Source organism: Nerophis ophidion, linkage group LG13 (assembly GCF_033978795.1).
Source record: "Nerophis ophidion isolate RoL-2023_Sa linkage group LG13, RoL_Noph_v1.0, whole genome shotgun sequence".
NCBI lineage: Eukaryota > Metazoa > Chordata > Actinopteri > Syngnathiformes > Syngnathidae > Nerophis > Nerophis ophidion.
Genome location: NC_084623.1, coordinates 35,832,045 through 35,849,481, shown reverse-complemented (window position 1 = coordinate 35,849,481; position 17,437 = coordinate 35,832,045). Strand labels below are relative to the sequence as shown.

The following is a 17,437-nucleotide window of genomic DNA, read 5'->3' as shown; positions in this document are numbered from 1 at the left end:
TGATATGGACTGAGCAGTTTTACTCACTCGCTGGAGTGCCTTCCTGTCCTTAGCAGTGCAGTTTCCACACCAGACCGTGATTGAGCTGGTAAGGACACTCTCAACCGTATTTCTATGGAAGTTGCTGAGAATTTTGGGTGGCATACCAAATGTTCTCAGCCTTCTTAGGAAGTACAGTCGCTGCTGGGCTTACTTTATTGTTTGTTGGGTGATGTGATCCCAGCCATCCCCAACCATGACAAACATTCTGAATTTATTTCGTCCATCCATTCATTTTTAAGATAATATTACTCATCTCACTGTATGAAATATAACTTACTTCACCAATTATTATTATTTATTTTCATTTGTAATACTTATGGAGTACATTGTGAATAGATTGAGAACATGAAGTGAACAAAAGTTTTAGTAACTGCTATGTTAAGGAAAAGGGGTAGGATTAAATAAACTCTGCTTCTTCCTACTCCTTTTCAAACATGTTGAATAGAGAAACTGGAAATTGTGATTTATCATGTTGTATGCATGCATGTTCCAAATAAACTCAAAAATCAAACTCAATTAAGGTATGTAAATGAACACTTACAAAATCCTTGGATTTTGGTGTGTCTAGTATATGAACAATTATTATAGTATTTCAAAATGTAGTGGGTGCGGCTTATAGTCCAGAAAATACGGTCATTTTATTTATAGGTGCTCTTTCTTCTGACTTGTGCGTGTCCCTGGTTGTGTGACTGATTCCTGTAATCCGGGTCTGTCCCCCCGTTTATTTTCTGCTGCTCCCTTAGCAAACACAACTCCCATTTTCTTGCATTATTGACAAGACTTCACACCGTGGACCTAACTGAAGATGTGACCCTTTCATTCCGCCACTTCTATTTTTGACCACAAGTATCCCTCCTCAAGCTTATCTCAGGTCTGCACGGGCTTCAACAAAACCGGGTCTTCACACCTTATCAGTTTTGTCGTTACATTCTTGGCCCGAGTAGTCAGCCCGTTAGCCATGTAAGGGTAAGTGAAGAATGGAAGCAGCAGACCCTCCAGGCTTTATAAGGACCCCGCCAAGTATGTTATGTGCACAAAGATCGTGATGGTTCGAGAACCTGCGTTAGGCGCAATGGAATCACTGACTTCTTCCAGTCGCAGATCCTCCTCATCCTGTCGCTCATCTGCTCGTTACAGTACCTCCAGTTGCTTCCGGTCAGAGAGCTCATGCGACAACCGGGATTCCCTTCTTCCGACTTTCCTCGACTCCCAAGATTCTACCGGTCTGTTTCGGGAAGAGTGTTCCAACTGCCAGGACCCATTCGGCAAGCACAGTCGATGCTCCTTCGGACACAGCAGTAAGTGGAAGATGCATGAGAAACAGATTTTTTAGAACAGATCCTTTCATGTTTCTTGTACGTTTCAAGTGAGTGCATATGCCGCAGAGTCCAGTTCCACAGAATAGTGTACAAGGATTTTTCTACTGTGTTGTAACTTTCGCGCCTAAACCAAACTAAAGCAGAGACTTTCACCAAGGCCAAACTCTTAAAAGAAGTAAACAACGTAGTGCCTACTCCACTATCCATTACAATATCTTGTTCATTCAATGTGAATAATGTAACTTTGTTCACTATTTTTATTGTAATTCAGGGGTGTCCAATATATGGCCCGCGAGCCAAATGAGCCCTGCCCATTGTTTTATAACCAATCTTACCCACAGGGAGATTTCATGCATTTTTTTTTCATTTTAATTTTCTTATTAAATCAACATAAAAACTCAAGATACACTTACAGTTAGTGCATCAACCCCGAAACTCTCCCTCTCCCAATCATTCTCACTCATTAACACCATTCCAGGTCTCTCTTGGAAACGAGATCTTTGATCTCTATGGGATTTTACCTGGTTAAATAAAGGCTAAATGAAATTAAAAAAAATAAAATAAAAACAATTCTTACTCATTCTCTCTCATTCACACAAAAGGGTTGTTTCCTTCGGTTATTAATATTCTGTTTCCTACAATAAACATTGATTGATTGAATGATTATATATCAATGCAGACTGCAAGGGATACAGCCCGTGAAGCACACATGATTGTGTGTGCTTCTGGTCTACTAATAGTACTGACCTTTAAGAGTTAATTTTACTCATTTCCAATAATTACTAGTTTCTGTGTAACTGTTTTTATTTTATTTTAATTCAGTTTTTCAAATATAAGAAATTATCTTTACCAGACCGGGCTGTCAATGAAATTAGATTGTTTAAATGTTTTTTAAAACCAGGTCCAGTCCAGACTAGGTCCAGATCGGGCTCAGCAACACACACCTTAAGTTATGTGTACTCAAACAAGGGAACATATCAACAGATTGCATAAAATCTATAAACAAAATTACATTTTCGAAATAAGCATTTGAGGACTTCAGATCTACTTTTATGTTTTTTTGGCATCATTATCGGTTTCGATCATATAACTTTCTAAAGTTAAAACATGCTGAATAAACCATATTTTGTTCATTCAATGTAACTTATGTAACTTGGTTCACCATTTTTACTGTAACCCATCGGTGTCCAAACTATGGCCCGTGAGCCAAATGTGCCCTGCCCATTGTTTTATAACCAATCTTACCCACAGGGGCGGCATAGCTCGATTGGTAGAGTGGCCGTGCCAGCAACTTGAGGGTTGCAGGTTCGATTCCCGCTTCCGCCATCCTAGTTACTGCCGTTGTGTCCTTGGGCAAGACACTTTACCCACCTGCTCCCAGTGCCACCCACACTGGTTTAAATGTAACTTAGATATTGGGTTTCACTATGTAAAACGCTTTGAGTCACTAGAGAAAAGCGCTATATATAAATATAAAATTCACTTCACTCATTTTAGTAGTCCGTCAATAGTCCGGTATGGCGTAGTGGGTAGAGCAGCCGTGCCAGAAACCTGAGAGTTGCAGGTTCGCTGCCGTTGTGTCCTTGGGCAGGACACTTCACCCTTGCACCCGGTGCCGCTCACACTGGTGTGAATGATAGGTGGTGGTCGCAGGCGCCGTTGGCGCAAACTGGCAGCCTACTCAGTGGCCTAGTGGTTAGAGTGTCCGCCCTGAGATCGGTAGGTTGTGAGTTCAAACACTGGCCAAGTCATACCAAAGACTATAAAAATGGGACCCATTACCTCCCTGCTTGGCACTCAGCATCAAGGGTTGGAATTGGGGGTTAAATCACCATAAATGATTCCCGGGCGTGGCACCGCTGCTGCCCACCACTCCGCTCACTTCTCAGGGGGTGAACAAGGGAATGGGTCAAATGCAGAGAACACATTTCACCACACCTAGTGTGTGTGTGACAATCATTGATACTTTAACTTTAAGTTCAGTCAGTCTACCCCAGGGCAGCTGTGACTACAAATGTAGCTTACCACCACCAGGTGTGAATGAATGATGGGTTCCCACTTCTCTGTTAGCGCTTTGAGTGTCTAATAATAAAAAAGCGCGATTTGAATTTCTAATCCATCATCATCATCATCTAGTGCAGTGGTCCTCAGTTTGTGATGCATTTGCTACCGGGCCGCACAGAAGCATGAATTAATTTATAAACTACCACATTTTCTCCAGCTTAACTTTCGCCTGTCCCACTAAACACACCAATAATTTTGTTTATAGATGTATATTACAACTCCTGATAGGAAGTCACCATTTGTTATAGTACATTAGTGAACATATAAAAATAGATTGTAGCCAAAGGTAATATCCATCTCCAGGGTCATTGTATAAAGTAGGGGTTCTTGTTCTCAGGACCCAACTTTTCCATTACAGAGGGACCTGGAGACCACTCCACTATTAACCATGAATTTGTATTTTTACTCTTTAGCATATCAGTATGTGGAATTAAATTATGGAATGGATTACCCAAATAAATCAAACAAAGCCCCAATATGATTCAGTTTAAGAGACTGTTCAAACTACAAGTGTTCACAAAGTACACAGAACAAGAATTATGATGAACATGTCACGGGTGAAGCGCATTGTGAGGCGCGTTTTAGTTCTCCCCAAGGATGCAAAGGACACTCCGGACAACAAAGTAAAGGTAAGGTGATTTAATAACTTAAATACAGTACAAAATCGACAGAAATAAACAAAAGAACAGTGTGCCGAACGTACGGGGAGCTAATGCTAAAACTTAGCACCGATTTAGGAAGCAGAAGGGCAGCATGCCAAACGCACTGGAAGCTAAGGCTAACTCTTAGCACACGGACTGGAACAAGAAACATATGTGATTGTTGCTTACCGCGAACAATGGACCAAGACCGACTGAAGGGAGAAGGCAGGTTTGAATAACAAAGTAATTACAACACAGGTGCGCGTCAGGAGCAAGCGGCAGGTGAAATCAACGAGTAACTATGGTAACAAACAGAGAAGTACAAACCGGAACCAAAAGAGTCCAAAACAAACAGACTCAAAAACCGAAATCAAAATATGATCCGGGCAGCGGATCACAACAGAACAGCTTGAACCTTTTTTTTCTTGAGACAAAGAACATTTATGTATTTAATATTTGTTTGCTTACTATGGTGTGTTATTTATTTATTAATAATTTGTTCACTACTCTGTTACACAGAACAAGGAAATTGGATAAAATTGCTATAGTATGAAAAAGGGTAGAATTAAATAAGCTCTGCTTCGGGCGTACTGTAATGAAACAACTGGAAATGTGTGATGTGATACATTATATCGTATGCATGTTCGGAATAATTTGAAACTGAACTCTTAATTTTGATCATATTCAATAGAATAAATGATATAAAAGCATGTATTAATCACAAAGATTATTATTAATTAAATAACAAATTAACTTTAGGATTAGGTCAGGCTGATTAGAAAAACAAGTACTAACCAAATAAAAAACAACTTGACATGCAATATGAATATATTTCTTAACCAAACTGTTAAACTGTTAAATACCGTAAACCAATTGTCTTTTTACAGTCTACATTTTAATGGATAACTTGCTTTGAAATCCTAAATGTATAACATTTGAAATGTAAAATGCTTTGTTGCGCTATAAGATAATATGAAAGTAAAATATATATGCAATTGCATTCAATACATGTATTTCTTGTGTCAAAATGGAAAGAAAATTTACATTTTGTAAGAAAAAAGAAAATACTTTGATGCATATTATTTTATGGGCCACGTTTAATCACATCTGCGAATTACGTCCTTTAAAACACCAAAATTTTAACATGTAGGAGCAATTTTATAAGAAAAACTAACTTCTAGATGAGTAATATTGTATTAAAAACATCCATCCATACATCCATTTTCTACCCCTTGTTCACACAATAAAATATACTACAAGCAACTACAGATATTTTATGAAGTAATGGAATAATAATGTACAGCATTCACCTTGGGGAGTGGACTTCTATGATAACTCCTTCCAGCTGCTTCTTTGTCAAACAGCAGCTTCTCCATAGTTTCATGGATAAATGTCCGCTGGTCTACGTAAAAAGTCTTAATCTGGTCCACTCATAAGCCGAGATACCACTGTCGTCTCCCTTGGTGTGCGGACTCAAGTACAGGAAGAGCTCTGCATGCAAATGACTCAATTAAAGTTGTTATCTGCATTGTAGCACGTGACCAAAGACACAGGAGCAATTTGTGGTTTTATGGGGAAAAAATGTTATTTAGGCTCTTATCCAGGTTTGTGTCATCCATGTTACTCGACAGCTTTCAATCCTTCACGTGCCTTTCTCATCCTCATCATAACCTTCCACAAAACAGGAACAAAAAGGCACCGATTTTATTCTAGCATGAGGGAACTATTGGCGGAGTGTTTGTATTTCCCCGTGCGCTGATGAAACGCCACGGCGGAAAACTGGAGCTGCACTTCAGGGGGAGTAATGAGCCAGAATGACAAGAATGTTTGCTCAGTGAGGGAAAAGGCTGCAAACATCATCAGCCGCGCCTCATAAAGAACTAATACGAAGAGGGCGGAGTGTAAATATTAAACCTGACGTACAGACACATTTTTATACTCAAGCAGAGCAAAAGTTTTACTTTAATGGCTGAAACTGAACTGATGGCACTGAACTGCAGCATCTTTTTTTTTAAATAAAGTCAGCCAATCATGTTGAAGGTGCTTTTATGAGCTAATTATTTGTGATATTTGGCAGTGGTGTTTAGATAAATACACTTTTGAGTCACTATAATGAACCTCATCGTGGGGGAGGGGTTGATCTTTGAGAAGAAAATATTATGAAGAAACGTTTTTGGAGAGAACCCATCTATCTTTGAGCCGAGTACGAGGGAGGGGCTTGCAGAGCGAGCAGAGGGTGGTCGGGCCTTCAGCAGCGAAAACTATCCCTACATAGACCCAAGGGTAAGGGTGTCCTGCATACTTGCCAACCTTGAGACGTCCGATTTCAGGAGATGGGGGTGGGGGTGTTCGGGGGTGGGGTGGAGGCGTGGTTTGGGGCGTGGTTGGGGCGGGGGGGCGTGGTTAAGAGGGGAGTATTATTCACCAACTCGAGTATTTCATATATATTTCATATAGATATATATAAATATATATATGTATGAAACAATTGACTTTCAGTGAATTCTAGCTATATATTTTTATCATATATGGAAATAAAATAAATAGTTGATTTTCAGACGGCACCTATGAAATACACAGTAATAAAAACACAGTTGTTCGACTAACTGTACTGTGCTTGCTGGTTACTAAAAAAAACAACAACATTTACCTTTCACTATTTGAGTAACCTTAGTTCTGCCATTTGCGTACTGGCGAGAGTCACTTGCCGTCAGGTGTGCAACACCACATAAATTGTTGGCCAATCAAAAAGCAACCCCATAACGCTATAGCCAACTTTCACCAGGAGATGGCGACAGACCACATGGAATCACTCTATTACAGACGGCGTCGCCATGGCTGTGACCTCTTCGTTCTTCTGCTTTGTCTCATTGTGTGTGCAGTTTTTTATTAATATCCGTAGATGTTGTAACGTGATATACTAAATGCACTGGGCATAATAAACACAACATTATTAATATTGCTACTACGGATAATTTGATAAAAAATTCCCTAAAACAGCCCACATCCTATAATATAGGTTTTTTAATCATAAGATCATTGTCTCCCAAAACGTTGTTAGTTAATGATATCATCAGAGACAACAATCTTAACGTCATCGGTCTCAGCGAAACCTGGCTTAAACCAAAATACTTTTTTGCGCTAAATAAGGCATCTCCTCCTAACTTTACACATGCACATATTGCCCGTCCTCTTAAAAGGGGTGGGGGGGTCGCACTAATATACAACGAAAACTTTGACCTTAGTCCTAACATAAATAATAGATATAAATCGTTTGAGGTGCTTACTATGAGGTCTGTCACACCGCTGCCTCTACACCTGGCTGTTATCTACCGCCCCCCAGGGCCCTATTCGGACTTTATCAATGAATTCTCAGAGTTCGTTGCTGATCTAGTGACACACGCCGATAATATAATCATAATGGGGGACTTTAATATCCATATGAATACCCCATCGGACCCACCGTGCGTAGCGCTCCAGACTATAATTAGCTGTGGTCTCACACAAATAATAAATGAACCCACGCATCACAACGGTAATACGATAGACCTAGTGCTTGTCAGGGGTATCACCGTTTCCAAAGTTACGATACTCCCGTATTATAAGTATTGTCCGATCATTACCTTATAAAATTCGAGGTTCAGACTCATGTTCGGCAAGCTAATAATAATAATAATTGCTACAGCAGCCGCAACATTAATACGGCCACGACGACAACTCTTGCTGACCTACTGCCCTCGGTAATGGCACCATTCCCAAAGTATGTGGGCTCTATTGATAACCTCACTAACAACTTTAACGACACCCTGCGCGAAACCATTGATAACATAGCGCCGCTAAAGTTAAATAGGTTTTCCTGCTGGCTCCGCTGTGGACGGGACTCTCGCTGCTGTGTTGGATCCGCTTTGGACTGGACTCTTGCGTCTGTGTTGGATCCATAATGGATTGAACTTTCACGGTCTCATGTTAGACCCGCTCGACATCCATTGCTTTCCTCCTCTCCAAGGTTCTCATAGTCATCATTGTCACCGACGTCCCACTGGGTGTGAGTTTACCTTGCCCTTATGTGGGCCTACCGAGGATGTTGTAGTGGTTTGTGTTGTGGTTTGTGCAGCCCTTTGAGACACTAGTGATTTAGGGGTATATAAGTAAACATTGATTGATGATTGATTGATTGGGCAGGCAAGCTGTTTATATAGCGGAAAAGCGGGCGTGAAAACAGGCTGTCCCCACTCAGGTCCGCATGGAACTCGAGGGGGCGTGGCCTCCAGCTCCGCTGAATTTCGGGAGTTTTCGGGAAAAAAATTCTTCCGGGAAGTTTTCGGGAGAGGCGCTGAATTTCAGGAGTCTCCTGGAAAATCCGGGAGGTTTGGTAAATGGGTTGTACTTTTATAGCGCTTTTCTACCCCTTTTTAAGGAGCCCAAAGCGCTTTGACAGTATTTTCCACATTCGCCCATTCACACACACATTCACAAACTGACGGTGGGAGCTGCCAAGCAAGGCGCTCACCAGGACCCATCAGGAGCAAGGGTGAAGTGTCTTGCCCAAGGACACAACGGACGTGACTAGAATGGTAGAAGGTGGGGATTGAACCAGTAACCCTCCGTTTGTTGGCACAGCCACTCTACCAACTTCGCCACGCCGTCCCCCAAGTATGGTGTCCTGATCCGACATTGGTTTTATATCAGCCCAAAAAACCTAAAATAAATAAGAAGTGGATATCGGCTTACATCGAAAATCTCCGATACAAGCAGTCCTGCAGCCTTTTTACTTGTGCAAAACCAGTTAACATTTGAATGTCCCCCAATAAGCGCACACAATAGGCCCTTTTCCACCGCAGGTATTTTTTCATGAACCTCCCCACTTACCTCCCCTGTGTTTCCATTAAAAAATTCCCCGGGTAGATTTAGTTCTTTAGGAAGCATTTGGAGTTCCTCTTTGTGGGACTTTTTCTACCGACCAGGAACCTTTTCGGCGGCGGTCTGTGCTGTTGAGTGCTAATTGGTTGAACACCGTTTTAGGGCGTGGCTTGGTTGGTAGAGCAGCCGTGCCAGCAACATGAGGGTTACTGGTTTCATCCCTGACTTCCACCATACTAGTCACATCCGCGGTTTCCTTGGGCAAGACACTTCACCCTTGCTCCGGATGGGTTGTAGTTAGGGCCTTGCATGGCAGCTCCTGCCATCTGTGTGTGAATGTGTGTGTGAATGGATTAATGTGGAAATAGTGTCAAAGCACTTTGATTACCTTGAAAGTACAACCTTTCCAAAAACTTAATTTTCAAACACACGACCACCCTTGGAATAGACGCCGCTACTTGTTTATTTCTTATTTCTTTCGTATTCTACTCCAACAAACTTGTCAATGGAAAGGAAGAAAAGCTATAATGATTTTTTGAAATACAGGAACTTTTGGGGGGCATCTATGTACTGACAAACGCTAATCAGTGGAACTATTTAGGAACCTATGTCTTTAAACTTTACACAGTTTATTGTTGTTCACCTTCAACGAGAGGCTACTGGGCCACAAGTGAAGTGGCCACCTCACTTGCCCAGGAGAAGAGGTCGACCATCATCTCAGTTCCACCTTCAGTGACACTGCAAGAGACCAGGAGCTTGGCCTTTGCAAGGCACTGGTGACACTTCCAGAACTGGTGTTGATGAGCCGAACCCGGCAGAAGTAAAGGAAGCTGTCAAAGCTGCAAGATTTTGTTCGGTTCCCGGCCCCAGTGGTGTACCCTACAAGATCAATAAGCAGTGTCCACGGCTCCTCAAACATCTGTGGAAGATTCCAAAGGTGACATGGCGGAGCGGGAGAGTCGCAAGCCAGAGGAGGCCCGCTGAAGGCGTTTGGATCCCAAAGAACAAGAACTCCAGCAACATCGGAGCAGTTCCGCAAAATCTCCCTGCTCAGCATTGAGTGAAAGATTTTTATAAAAACGTGTCCCAAAGGCTGAGTTCTTTTTGAAGAATGCATAGACACCTCTGAAAGGGGGGGGGGGGGGGGGGGGGGGGGGTCCCTGGAGTGCCTGGAGAATACAGAATGGTGACGCAATTGATCCAGGAGGTAAGGGAAAGCAAGGCGGACTTGGCAACTCTCTGGCTTGACCTAACCAAATCTACAACCTCATAGCAGACTATTACAATGATTTCAGTGCAAGAGACCCCTCAAGCCAAGTAACACCTGCCTGGCATTGCCTGGAGAGGAGCATAGTCATCGGCTGTACAATCTCAGTGTCACTATTCTCTTTGGCCATGAACATGATTGTCAAGTCGGCAGAGGTTGAATGCAGAGGGGCCAAAATCAAGATTTGGGACCCAACAGCCCCCCATAAGAGCCTTGATGGATGAATTGACAGTGATGACCACATCTGTGCCTGGGTGGCGGTGGCTCCTTCAGGGGCTTGAACGGCTCATCACATAGGCAAAGATGAGCTTCAAGCCAACTAAATCCAGGTCTCTAGTCCTGGAAAAAGGTAAAGTGGCCAATCACTTTCGCTTTACAATTGGAGGGACTTAGATTCAAACTGTTGCCAAAAGACCTGTTGAGAGCCAGGGCAAAATTTTTGACAGCTCCCTGAATGATGCAGCAGCTTTGCAGCAGACCAAGAACGACCTGTCGTCTTGGCTTACAGACTTCGACAAATCTGGTCTCCCAGGAAAGTTCAAGCCCTGGATATACCAGTACGGAGTCATGCTCAATATACTCTGGCCCCTGTTAATTTATTATGTATCATTGACAACGAAAGAGGCACTAGAGAGTATATTTCCAGTTCCTGAAGAACTGACTGGGGCTCTCTCGGTCCTTGAGCTGCATTGCTCTGTATAGCCAATCCACCGAGCTGCACCTACCACTCAGAGCAATTTACAATCACCTGTGCCAGAGAGGTATAAATGTACAGGGACTCCGCAGATGTCAAGGTTGCCTCAGCAGGAATTGTTGTTAAGACCGGGAGGGAGTGGCAGGCAGAAGAAACCATAAGCAGAGTGGAGGCATGGCTAAGGCACAATACTTTGGTGAATACTGTGGAAATAGAAAGGATAGAAGTAGATTTCCTCAGCCACGGTACAAGCGGGCCCGCAGGAAGAAGACGAGCTCCGAGCAGAAGAGGAAGAAAAATTTTGCAGCATAATGGTCAGCATGTCCATGCAAGGGGCGTGGACAATGTGGGAGCATGCGGAACCTCGCAAACTTCCCTGGGCAGAGCTCTGGAAAGCTGAAGCTCATTCAATCCCTGTACGACCTTCAACATGCACTACCCTGAACTGTGAAATACTGTGGAAACACAAACTACACACATCTACAGCCACCTATGAGGTCAGAAATTAAAAGATCCTGAACTTTTGGTGGAAAGGGGCCTAAGGTAGGTATTTTCTTCTATTTAAGTGAAGTCATTTACAATAAGTAAACATTGTAGGCTGTAGTGTAGACTACAAGCAGCTACACAACAGCTAAGCACACAAAAGCACACAGCCTAAACATTAGTAATAAATGTCCTTTATTGAACAATAATGCAGTCCAAAACACGACATTTGTCAATAAAAACAAGCATCAAATAATCTCTTCTGGGTCATCTGGCGCAGCAAGTAATCTCCCTCTGGCCCAGTCAGCTGCTATTCCGGGGGCAGTCTTAAGGGATAGTCTCTTAATGAGCTCTTTTCCTATGGTTCTTCTCCAGGTTTCTCTTGGTCGGCCATCATTTCTTCTCCCTTGAGGTGTCCAATAGAGGGATCATCTCTGGCAAGACGATGACGGCATGTGGCACATGTGTCCAAGCCATCACCAACACTTTTAATTGATGCTGTGGTTGTTCTCCTCCCGGGTTTTTCAAATTTGAAATGGTGTTTAGCCAGAATATCCTCAGGCTGCGACACAGACACTTATTTTGAAAAACTTTGAACTTTCTTTCAATGGAAGAAGTGGTTTACCAAGTTTCTGAGCCATATAGAGGGACACTGACAACATTGCTCTTGACATTCATCATATCAAACACAATACTTGCAGATACAAAGTCTCCAAAGCAGAAGTGTATGAGAAAGTAAAAAACATGTCAGGGACATTATTAGTTTCTTTTGAACGATATGATCCAAAACGATTCAGTGAGTTGAAATCGATTCAGTAACTTTTTGGCCAAAAAACCCAGCAGTGTGACTGTGAAATATGTACTGTATACTAGACACTGCAGGTGAAGTTTCCTTATTTCCTGTTATTTCTTGTAAGACAATGATGTTAAAATGAATTATGGATACAAACAAGCAAGTCTAATGCATTAACATCTTATTTGAATAAAGTGCAACCAACACTTTAGGTTGAATTAACAAGAGGAAACCTTTTCTGCTCTTATGTTCAATAAAAGTAAAGTAATATTTAATTCAAACAGTATATTTACCAGCTACTTTTGCTGTTTTTCATAATAATAATAATATAATAATACAAAAAGTGCAACCAACATATTTTCAGGTTAAATGATCAATAGGTTTATCTGAGAAATTAAATGGAACCAAATACAAACCCTGTTTCCATATGAGTTGGGAAATTGTGTTAGATGTAAATAAATATAACCTGAATACAATGATTTGCACTCATTTTCAACCCATATTCAATTGAATGCACTACAAATAATATTAACTTATAATTTCATGGCTGCAACACATTCCAAAGTAGTTGTGAAAGGGCATGTCCACGACTGTGTTACATCACCTTTACTCTTAACAACACTCAATAAACTTTTGGGAACTCAGGAAACTAATTTTTGAAGCTTTGAAAGTGGAATTATTTCCCATTCTTGTTTTATGTAGAACTTCATTCGTTCAACAGTTCGGGGTCTCCGCTGTCATATTTTACGCTTGATATTGCGCCACACATTTTGACTGCAGGCGGGCCAGGAAAGTACCCACACTCTTTTTTTACGAAACCACGCTGTTGTAATGTGGCTTGGCATTGTCTTGCTGAGATAAACAGGGGCGTCCATGAAAAAGACGGCGTTTAGATGGCAGCATATGTTGTTCAAAAACCTGTATGTACCTTTCAGCATTAATGGTACCTTCACAGATGTGTAAGTTACCCATGCCTTGGGCACTAATGCACCCCCATACTATCACAGATGCTGGCTTTTGAACTTTGCGTCCATAACAGTCTGGATGGTTTGCTTCCTCTTTGGTCCGGATCAAACAATGTCGAATATTTCCAAAAGCAATTTGAAATGTGGACTCGTCAGACCACAGAACACTTTTCCACTTTGCATCAGTCCATCTTAGATGATCTCGGGCCCAAAAAAGCCAGCGATGTAGCGACGAACTGTATTTAGTGACAGTGGTTTTCTGAAGTGTTCCTGAGCCCATGTGGTGATATCCTTTAGAGATTGATGTCGGTTTTTGATACAGTGGCGTGTCTAAGGGATCGAAGGTCACAGTCATTCAATGTTGGTTTCCGGCCATGCCGCTTACGTGGAGTGATTTCTCCAAATTCTCTGAACCTTTTGATGATATTATGGACCGTAGATGTTGAAATCCCTAAATGTCTTGCAATTGCACTTTGAGAAACGATTTTCTTAAACTGTTTGACTATTTGCTCACACAGTTGTGGACAAAGGGGTGTACCTTGCCCCATCCTTTCTTGTGAAAGACTGAGCATTTTTTGGGAAGCTGTTTTTATACCCAATCATGCCACTCACCTGTTCCCAATTAGCCTGCACACCTGTGGAATGTTCCAAAGAAGTGTTTGATGAGCATTCCTCAACTTTATCAGTATTTATTGCCACCTTTCCCAACTTCTTTGTCACGTGTTGCTAGCATCAAATTCTAAAATAAATTATTATTTGCAAAAAAAAAAAAAGTTTATCAGTTTGAACATCAAATATGTTGTCTTTGTAGCATATTTAACTGAATATGGGTTGAAAATGATTTGCAAATCATTGTATTCCATTTGTGCTTACATCTAACACAATTTCCCAACTCATGTGGAAACGGGGTTTGTTTTTTCGGGTTAAATGAGCAGTGGTTTGACCTACAGCACACTTGCAAAAGCCACAACAAATACAAATGCTACAACACAGCAACATAAATCCACAACACAACTTTAAGATAAAACACAACAATATCAAGATTCATCCACGGACCAAGTGACTGAAGCGGAAAGTTGAAAACGAAGACTTGGAGGAAGTTGGAAAATTTAGTGCTGAATAAGTAAAGGGATGTCATAAATAGTTTCTTTACTTTTTCCAATAGTACTTATATACTATGTTCATTACACCATTTTCAACCTCGCGCCTTCCTTTGTGGCTTAAAGTTGTGTTGTGGCTTTATGTGGGATCTGAGCCGAGGATGTCGTTGTGGCTTGCGCAGTCCTTTGAGACCTTTGTGATCAAGAATCAGAATCAGAATCAGAATAGTTTTTATTGCCATTGTTTGAGAACGGGTTAACTATGACTTTTTCTTGGTGCAATGGTGCAACATAAAACACATATAACACAGAATAGATCATAAAATGAGCTGTAACTGAGCTATCAGATCTTGTTATTGTTCATGTGCCCGATGGCCAAGGGGAAACAAAACTGTTCAGGTGGCGGGAGGTGTGGGTCTGGATGGACCGTAGTCTCCTGCCTGAGGGGAGAATAGTTTGTGACCAGGGTGAGAAGAGTCAGCTGTGATCCGACCCACACGCCTCCTGGTCCTGGAGGGATGGGAGCTTGCAGCCAATCACCTTCTCAGCAGCACGTACCATGCGCTGCAGTCGATGCTTATCCTGGACTGTGGTGCCGAGGAACCACACGGTGATAGAGGAGGTGAGGATGGACTCTATGATGGCTGAGTAGAACTGAACCAGCATCTCGGTCGGCACCTTAAGTTTCCTCAGCTGCCGCAGGAAGTACATCCTCTGCTGGGCCTTCTTGATGAGGGAGCCGATGGTCGGCTCCTACTTGAGGTCCTGGGTGATGAAAAGGAAGGAGTCCACAATGGAGACGGGTGTGGGAGAGTCAATCAGGCTAAGGGGAGGTGGTGGGGCTGTGACTTTCCTGAAGTCCATGATCACCTTCAATGTTTTCTGGGTGTTCAGCTGCAGGTTTTTGAGGCTGCACCAGGACGCCAGTCGGTCAACCTCTCTCCTGTAGGCAGACTCATCGCCATCCGAGATGAGCCCGATGAGAGTAGTGTCGTCCGCAAACTTGAGCAGCTTCACCGACTGGTGACTGGAGGTGTAGCAGTTTGATTACAGGACTATAAGGGCTATGTAAGTCAATTTTGTTTGATTTATGTTACTGTCTTCAATCAATCAATCAATGTTTATTTATATAGCCCTAAATCACAAATGTCTCAAAGGACTGTACAAACCACTACGACTACAACATCCTCGGAAGAACCCACATAAGGGCAAGGAAAACTCACACCCAGTGGGACGCCAGTGACAATGATGACTATGAGAAACCTTGAAGTGTCCCCAACCGATACACAGGCGAGCGGTCCATCCTGGGTCTCGACTCTGGACAGCCAGTACTTCATCCATGGTCATCGGACCGGACCCCCTCCACAAGGGAGGGGTGGACAGAGGAGAAAATGAAAAGAAGCGGCAGATCAACTGGTCTAAAAAGAACTATTTAAAGGCTAGAGTATACAAATGAGTTTTAAGATGATATATATATAAAGACTAGAGTATACAAATGAGTTTTAAGGTGAGACTTAAATGCTTCTACTGAGGTAGCATCTCGAACTGTTACCGGGAGGGCATTCCAGAGTACTGGAGCCCGAACGGAAAACGCTCTATAGCCCGCAGACTTTTTTTTGGCTTTAGGAATCACTAATAAGCCGGAGTCTTTCGAACGCAGATTTCTTGCCGGGACGTATGGTACAATACTTGCGCCATTTGGATTTGTTGTGATCTTTCTCGGCCAACATAGCCATCTGCCATTTTTTGTTTTGATGACTGATGCCCTCCTTATCATGAAAAGTGCTAAACTTCATAAAAAGTCAGCCAGTTTTAAATCCAATGTTTTTTTTCTGGTATCGATCAAACCTTTGATTGCCTTTTAAAACAATGTAAAATAGATTACTATCTTCCGAAAGGCCAACTTGCCGAGCACAGATGGAAGTAATTGAATCTTAGGGATATAAATCGATGTAGCGGATGAATCGTTACAACGCTGGTAGACTTCAGGGCACGGTGCGTTGCATTGGTGGTGGGGTGAGGGTGATGTAAAGCAGACATTACTTATTATTTGATTTTCTATTTACCTTGGAATGTGTTACAGCTCCAGTGGGTGGCGCTGTACCGAGTGGTCCAAGCAGTGCTGCCTGTGGCAGTGTGCAATGTGTGGGAGACAGCTACTACGTGTCAGCTGACGTCAGACAGTTTGAGCCACATGACGTTGTTGTGATGGCCTATGATCGCCATGTTATCATTCATGCTGAGAAGGTATTGTGCACAAGTTTTAAAAATATTAATGACCACATCATGAGGTTATTTTATTATTATTAATTAATAAACTCTATCCACTGAACCCTTTGCTTATTTTTTTGGCCCGAACTGTTCTCACCCTCGCACATATCTTGGTCCATATATGTGTCCTTCAGGTCATGGATGACGGCAGCATCAGGGACACGTTTACCCATAAGTCCTTGTTTCCAAGGGACATGAACCCCCTTTCTGTGTGTGGGACCATACACCATGATGGAATCTTGGTTGTCAGCGTCCACCGCAGCAAAGGCGCAGATGGCCAGGAGCCTGTGGAAGTCCCTCTCTAGGAAAAGAAAGTCCCCTTGTACTTACAGTACAGTACCACGTTCAAGTTCTGCTGAGCGCTCAGCTTGTTTTGGAGAAGATATTTTAGTCTTCTATTGTTTACAGGACTTCCGGTCGAAAGTTTTCAGCTAAGAGAAAACTTTGGTCTTTGTTTGCGACCCAATCTTACAGTTTGAAAGTATGTCAGGTTTCACCACTACCTTTGCAAATAAATATGACCTCATATCAAGAACTATTTAACTAGGAACAATAAAATAATATATGGAAATTGAATTTCTCAGATTTTCATTGATATTTGTTGCTTCGGCGCCAACGATTGGTCTTTGGACGGTGAATCTGTTAGAATTAAGTGGATAAAACAGTTATTAGTTATTGAAAATATCCATCCATCCATCCATCGTCTTCCGCTTATCCAAGGTCGGGTAGCGGGGGCAGCAGCCTAAGCAGGGAAGCCCAGACTTCCCTCTCCCCAGCCACTTCGTCTAAGCTCTTCCCGGGGGATCCTGAGGCGTTCCCAGGCCAGCCGGGAGACATAGTCTTCCCAACGTGTCGTGGGTCTTCCCCGTGGCCTCCTACCGGTTGGACGTGCCCTAAACACCTCCCTAGGAAGGCGTTCAGGTGGCATCCTGACCAGA

General features: G+C 42.4%; 1 protein-coding gene across 1 annotated transcript; it reads left to right on the top strand.

Moving 5' to 3' along the window:
- Nucleotides 1-1,060: 1,060 nt before the first annotated feature.
- Nucleotides 1,061-17,075, top strand: LOC133564491 (heat shock protein beta-7-like). Its single transcript, XM_061918843.1, has 3 exons — nt 1,061-1,340; nt 16,312-16,475; nt 16,634-17,075. The coding sequence occupies exons 1-3, from the start codon at nt 1,070-1,072 to the stop codon at nt 16,802-16,804; spliced, it is 606 nt and encodes a 201-aa protein (XP_061774827.1). The 5' UTR covers nt 1,061-1,069; the 3' UTR covers nt 16,805-17,075.
- Nucleotides 17,076-17,437: the final 362 nt, after the last annotated feature.